At 42.9% G+C, this 7616-nt stretch overlaps 1 protein-coding gene across 1 annotated transcript in view; it reads left to right on the top strand.

Annotated features, from left to right (window-relative positions):
• Positions 1–3000: 3000 nt before the first annotated feature.
• The window catches only part of LOC127225533 (myelin transcription factor 1-like), a gene marked incomplete at its 5' end in the record, with an annotated part of 42913 nt that continues 38297 nt past the window's right edge, over positions 3001–7616 (top strand). The window contains 1 exon segment of the mRNA XM_051189056.1: positions 3001–3100. Within this exon segment, the coding sequence (XP_051045013.1) occupies positions 3001–3100 (100 nt within the window).

Raw genomic sequence — 7616 nt, 5'->3', positions numbered from 1 at the left:
CAGGCTAAGAAGACCATGATTGCTTTGCTGAGTTTGTTTGTTCCAGAGAGTTCCATAACTTCGGACCTGGGACTCCTGGTGGGACAAACACAGAGGTCATGGTTAGCATGGAGGGCTAAATGTCTCCAACAGAATTTATAATAAACACCCTACCCTGGCCACAGGGTGAGGCTGTTTACATAGAGGAATAGGATTCTGATGAGCTCATCAGACACCTCAGAATCCCCAAAAACGGTCTTGCTTGACCAAAAACCTCTTTCTGAGTCTGATGGTAAATGTGGTGATGGTGCCAATACCAGTGCTACCCTCAAGCATCACTAAGGGCTCTACCAAATGTTTTTCAATCTCCAAATATCACTGCCATTTTGGTACAAGGCTGTTAAGTAGTAGTTGGGAAGGTGACCCTAGGGCTAGGTCAGCATATGGGCTACTTGGTGGTACCATTGTGAATCTGTGAAAAGCATAACTGTTGGTCTCTACACTCTTGGGCAGGCTTCTTCTCAGATTAGTTGGTCCTGAATGCTGTTTGACTTAGTGTGGAATATGGACTTTATAGCGTCTAGACAGTAAACCAAGGGCATAGCATGCAGAGTCCATAGCAGGACCTGGCCATATGTAGGTCCCAGTTTGGATAAAGGGGTCATAGCAGAACCTCACACTGCTGACATTGTTGCAAGAAACTTCCTGGACAAAGGAAGCAAAATTGTGTCATGCTGGTTTCAGATCCTTTTATACAAAGTTCAGACACACAAAATGCTGTGTGTCAAGCATTTTGATGAACTGTGTGTTCTGTTTCTAGGGGTGTATGAGGAAAGGCTTATGTTATGCTCTTATTCTGAGATGCTCATTGGCTTTGTTACCACTGATATAAAGAGCTACCCTTAAGGAGTGGGTGATTTTAAGATCTTGTTACTTTGCTGTGCAGATGTGGTATCTCAGGTTGACTAAAATCAGTGGTAGTTTTGGGGCAAAGGTGGTGAAGAATCCCAGTGGACTTATTTTCAAATTTTTAGGAATGATGAGGTTGGGGGAGTACAGTACACCATTTTATCTGTCATCACATAGAACATTGGAAGTCCTTTTTTCAAATATATATGTGGATCATGTCTGTTATCTTTTGAGAAGAAAAAAACCTATAGAAGCCCAGTGTAGGTAGCTTCCTGGATACTTTTCATAGTATAGACCTTAAGTACTTCCTTCCAATGGTCACTGAGCCATTTCCCAGTCACTTCACATGTTTGTGTATGTCACTATAACAAATAATTTTGATTTAGCCCCATGAAAAAGTCAGTGAACAGGTTTCTGTAGCATTTTTCCTGGGACAGATATTCAGAATCAGAACCCTGAGAACTTCACAGTAGCATTATCTCCTAGTTCCCTAATGGCACAGTGGGGACACATGGTAACCCTTATATGCCAGTGCCCATGAATAGTACCTAATAGCTGGTACAGTTCTTGCCTGTTCACATATGGAGTTTTTCAATTATATATTCTTCCCAGTGGGGCAAGGCTGCCTGGCCCCTCTGCATGGGTCCCATTCTTAGATACCTCATGTTGTCAGTGGTAGTTGCCTAGTGGTGCTCTGGGTGACCAAGCGTTAGGTTACAGTTCCTGATATAAGGCTCAAGGATACATACATACATACATACAACATATATACATATCTATGGCAGGTATACCTGCACTAAATGGTACCTGATACCTGCTCAGTGATGATGACCATTAATCTCCCCCTATAGATGGGACCCAAGACTTTGAATTATGAGAAAGATTTTGAAACTCACCCTTTATGGTCAAGTGAAGCCTGTCCTCAGCATTTTCATATATGGGACTCACAGTTCAAAGAGGAAAGCATATAGTAGGTACATGCAGGATATGCGAGTCCTATAGGCTTATTGTTCCTTGGAAGACCTTGTACCTTTGGCAGCTATATCTAATTCCTTCTTGCCTTGGCTCATGAAGGAAATATGAACTCTTTAAGGGGATGGAGATATTTACAAGGAGGAAAAGGATGCTCTGGTTAAGATACGGGGTTACTGGGGCCAAGAGGTAGAATTCTGGATGAAACCAGTACACCACCAAAATAGGTGATTGTGGGAAAATAATGTCTATGATAACATGTACTTGATCTGTCTTTAGCTAAATATAAACATACTTCCAAAGAAAAGAAGAATGTAGAAATATTCATTCTGTTTTTATTGTTGGTTACTAATGACCTTCCTTTGAAACTCTGCAGCATAGAAAGCAGGTTGTCATGGAGACAGGGAATGATGTTTGGGGGAATAGGTACACAATGCATTTCTTTGTCATGTCCAGATGATATATTCAGCTTCTGCTTAGATTGTGAATTTATGTGAACTATGAGAATTTAAATATTAACTGTAGTCATTGCCTTGGAGAGAAGTATAAACCAGGAGGAAAAAAGACACCGAAAAAAACAATGAGGACTGATCAGACCCAGGGCTCCTTGTAGGAGGCAGTGTTATCAGAGCCGATTGGGCCTTTCCTCAGTCAGAATGCTCTGGAGAAGTTGAAAGACATAAAGCATGTTTATTAAGCAAATGGATCTGAGTTGTACATTCTTTGGGGATAATAATAGATGCAGTTATGATTGTGCAGTTACTCATTCATTGGTCAGTTAATTTTCAAAGTTTCTCAATGCCAGTTTTTTTTTCAAGGTAGTTCTCCCATGAGCACACTAGTGCCCTTACTTGGAATAGCCATTTATATGAATGTCTACACTTTGTGACATGTGCAAAGTAGCCATCAGATGTGAGACCATGGTGTAGAACTTCTGCTTCCAAAGCATAAGGATTTCTTTCTTTCCTTTTTTCCTGGGACAACCATGAGCCATAACTTTCTTTGTCTTTTTGATATATTCCAGAGACTGTATAAATGCTACCTAAAAACTATCTTGCATTTTTCTTTATCTTCTTGGGTCTTGCCTGGCTGATATTTGTCAGAGCTCCCTTTATGAATCTCTATTCTTTAAACCCCCAGAAATGAGTTCCTGGGAAAACTTCTGACCCAGAGGTGGACACAGGAAGATAAGACCAGCAGCTGCAGAACTGAGAAACATTTCCTGTGCAGATATAACAAGGTAAGAGCTTCGCCATGGGTGCTTCAGAGTCTAGATGAGAACCCAGATCACCTAGTCATTTTTTTTTAGTTAGAGGAAAAAGAATGACTTGTTAGATAAAACTTTATGTGATGGTAGATTCCCACTTTTCAGCCAGCTCCCCAAATTGTGTGTTCATACTCTGACTCAGTCATGTATGTTGGCACCTGTTGTTCATTCTCCCTGTCTGGGCCTGGGTGAGCTCAGACTCTCCAGGGTTTGACAGTGAATTTAGTGAATTCTGATGCAGGGATCTATGAGGTCTGCTGATCTTTTATTTTTATCTTCATAAGTGTGGAAGATGATGTACTCTCTCCTCATGCCTGCCCAGAAATCATGATAGATGTGACATAGGGTCCCTGCTTCCCAGGGACATTCCTGAGCTTGGGGATAGTGCCTATGTGTATGACCATGGTTTTGGCCACCAACTTTCTGGTTTTACAACTTCCCACTGACTTGCTCTGTTCGAGACCAGCTTTCCAGAGCATGTGGCATCAGAGTTGGGAGTGGCGGTAGAGAGAAACATGGGGCATTTGTACCTGGAGGTCAGGGCTAACCTCTTTAAAAGTATTTTGGATGTACTTATTTTATGTCTATGAATGTTTTGCCTGCATGTATGCATGTGCATCATGTATATGTCTGGTAATTGCAGAAGTCAGAAGAGAGCATTGAATTCCTTGGAACTGGAGTTACAAGTAAGTAGATGTTTGTGAGCCACTAAGTGAGTGCTGGAAACTGAATCCAGTCCTCTGCAAGACTAACAAGACTGAGCAACCTCTCTAGTGTCCAGATGTCAACTTCCATTTTATTTTACTATGTCTTTGAGATGAGGTGTGTGTGTGTGTGTGTGTACCATGTGCACTCCTGGTGCCATAGACCACCCTGGAACTGGAGTTACAGATAAAACCCACAGGTGCCATGTGGGTGCTAGAAATTGAACCTGGGCCCGTTAGAGGAGCTGCTAGTGCTCTTAACCACTGTGCCATTTCTTCAGCCCCCAGATGTCAACTTTATCTGACATGTTGAGGTTTTGTAGTGAGTGTCTCAGCTAACACCTAGGCAGGCTGTCAGCATAGGGACATCCCAGATACAGATAGCAAAGACCATGTAGTTCAAGGTAGGATGGCATCTGCTTGTATTTTACTATTAGAATACATTATTTTTCCTTTGTTTCTAGCGAGAATGTACATTTTAACAGGTCTATTATGGTTACTTTGCTAAGTACTCCCACATATTTTGGTTTCTTATCAACATGTTGAATGTTCATATTGAATGTGTATCTATTTAATTGTGATATCGTATCTGTTCTGAAATTTTGGTATTGTTGATGTCTTAAATATTATGGTAAAATATTATCTCCATCACTGAATATTTACCTCTCTCACTTCACCTTACTCTAGCCCAAAGGATTCCCCAAGTGACACAGGTGTCGGATCATGCGACCATGAAAGTGGCCCAATCTAGGCTCTGAGCAAAGTAGTTCCAGTGGTTGCTTATCAGACTGGGCTAGGAGGACAGTTATGAGCAGTTTTTCTGCCAGCCTGGTCCCACTCTTGTTTCCCCACAGCCCAGGCACCATGCTCAGAGGACTTGAGCCTGTCATGTGACTGTTCAGACTGCAGGGTGCTGGTAATGAGTGTGGGACTGACACTCAGGCCCTCTTAGCAGCAGTAAGGCTTCATAAGTACATCATCTGTAAGCCAATATCTTTGCTTTGGACACATCTCTGAGTTCAAGGCCAGCAAGGTAGAACTACATCGTGAGTTTCAAGGCAGCTATACTTGGCGAGACTCTGTCTCAAAAAACAAGCAAGCAAGCAAGCAAGCAAACAAACAAAAAGATGAGTAAAAGGCCAGAAGAGGAGGGAAGGTGTGAAAGGGCTGGTGGGCCCAGAACTGAGGGGAGACTAAGAGGCTAGGGTCACCCAAGATGGGGTGTGAGTAAGTGATGAGGAGTCAGCTGGGAGGATCAAGGAGTGGGCCATATAATAAGACCTCTGGTGTGGCTCACCTCTGAGTTCAGCATAACTCAGGTAGTTGGATAGCCCAGGGACCATGTGGGGCTGTCAGAGAAGGCCTTGTTGGCATGTTAGGGGAAACCATGTGTTGGTATGTTAGGCACAGATGGTGATCCTTGAACCACTTCTGAATCTGAGAGCAAAACTTTTGGTCCCAAGGCATACACTACTTAGTGGACAACTAGAGTTATGGAACAAGGTAATACCAATTTAAAAGAAGTACCTTCAGTGAGGGAGGTGACTCTCCTTCTAGCTGTCTGACTTGATGTTGTTGGATTATACCCTGAGATACAAATTCCATTTATAACTAGGTACACTTGTAATCCCAGTGTTTTGAAGGATAAAGTGGGATTGCCGATAATTCAAGTACAACTTGGGCCTTATAGTAAGACTATGTCTCAAAGAAGAAATAAAGAAAGAAATTTCTTTTATGAAATTTGAAACAAAAGCCTAATAAGTGGTTAAATTTTTTTGATTGGGGGTTGGAGTAAGCCAGATCTCATGTTTAGAACTGTCAAAAGATGCCCCTCCTGAGGCATTTACTGAATAATGCCCTATGGGTGGTGACATTTCTATACCAAGGAGGGTGGTTGGTCTACTTACTTGTCAGACACACAGTGGGAACAGAACTGTCACTGCAAGGAACAAGAAGGTACTATAATGACTCCCAGTAGGATACAGGAGCATGGACACATGAGGTTCAGATAATAGGAAATTGGCTTCTAAGGAACCCCAACATTGTTCTGTGGCCACGAGCTGACCTGGAGGCTTAGAACTCATATGCAAAAGGAAGGACAAACATAATGGTGGGAAGTAAATGGGATCAGACTCTGAGGGTCCTTGTTGGAGTTTTTATGGAGGAGAAACTAAGGCTGGTGCTGGAAGGATGCTTATAAATCCTAAGTGGGGTACCTCCTCCTCTGTCCCTGTGGTGGACCTGGACTTGGGCCTCCACAGGCTAACATTACTGTCAGGGAACGAGACAGTATTCCCTTTGGCTGCCACAAGGAGAGCCCAAACAAGGCAAACCATTTATTTCATTTTACCCTCAATTGAGTGAATAATATACTGCCAAGTGCAGTAGCATGTGGGATGGCCAATTTACGCTATCTTTTTACCCCATTTCTATTCTTTCTCTGGGCAGGGATGAAGCTGAAATTACTCCAGGTCTCCAGAGGAAGTATGTTGTACAAAAATCTCAGTCCTCTATTAGAGCATTGAATTCATATGGTGGATTTAAAAATCGTCCTAAATTCATTCTAAGTTTTCAGATTTTCTGGTTATTAGAACACATTTTTTCCCTCTGAGATAAGTGTTAGTATTTAGGCATCTGTACTGGACTGTCCTTGGAGTTCTGACAGGATATCAGCTGTAGCCACTAAGAATACCACCTGTGGGTATTCAGTATATTTTTTTTAAAAGCCGCCCAGCCCACCTCCCATTCCTCTCTCTCTCTCTCTCCTCTCTGTCTCTCTCGTCTATCTCTGTCTCTCTCTCTTTCTTCTCTCCTGCTGATCCTGTCCTCAGAGGCCAGTCTCCCCCCCCCATTCCCTCTTTTATGATACCTTTCCCTAATAAAACCCCCTCTGCTTGAACCTGTCAAATGGTGTTCTTTCCTAGCACACTGCTTTTCTTAAATTACAACAATAGGGTAAATTACAACTTGGCTGGCCTGGAACTTATTATATAGACCAGAATAGCCTTGAACTCACAGAGCTCTGTCTGCTTCTGCCTCTCTTTAATTCTTCTGGGATTAAAGGTGTGTGTACCCACTCTTTGCTAGAGAACATTTTAAGTAAAATAAAACAATAAATTATCTTCTTCCAGTCCAGGGCTAGAATAAATATGCCATGGCGTCAAGAGGCTCAGAATCTCCTACCAAGCCTCTGTAGCATCTGCTCAGCTCCCTCTGACATACCTTTCCTCCACCAGCACCAGCTTCTAAGATGGTTTTGAATGTCCCACATGCTCACTCTTTCTTCCTTCCACCTGCTCTTTCTGCATGATGTGCCCTGGGCAGCTCTCTGCAGGAGACAGTGAATGGCCTCACATTTGTGAAGGAGGGAGCATGAGATGGAACCTTTTGGGAGATGCGCTAGTTAAGAACAGAGAGATATGGTTAGTAGTCGGAAGGATGGCAGACATCTGACCACAGAGTTTGAGTTGGATATCCAAAAGTGCTCTTGGATTCTGGGGCTCACTCACCCCAACCCGAGGTGTCTGTCCTGGATATTCTTAGGCATGCACTTGTCAGCTCACCGTTCCTATCCCCACTTAGGCTCTCAGGGCTCAGCAGCTCCCGCATCTTTGTGTTCATTCCTGAATGGCCTCACCATCTTCCTAGAACGATATGCAAACCTTCTAAGTCTGGGTCACCTTCATCTAGGATTAGGTTTCAGCACATATTCTGGCCTTGGATAGTTCTTGGCCATCAGTACAGAAGGTAAGATGTAGTTAGGGAGCCCTTCTTCCTGGAGGGTG

Source organism: Phodopus roborovskii, unplaced genomic scaffold, assembly GCF_943737965.1.
Source record: "Phodopus roborovskii unplaced genomic scaffold, PHOROB, whole genome shotgun sequence".
NCBI classification, from domain to species: Eukaryota; Metazoa; Chordata; class Mammalia; order Rodentia; family Cricetidae; genus Phodopus; species Phodopus roborovskii.
Note: the sequence above shows the minus strand (reverse complement) of the source record. Positions and strands in the feature narration are given on the sequence as shown.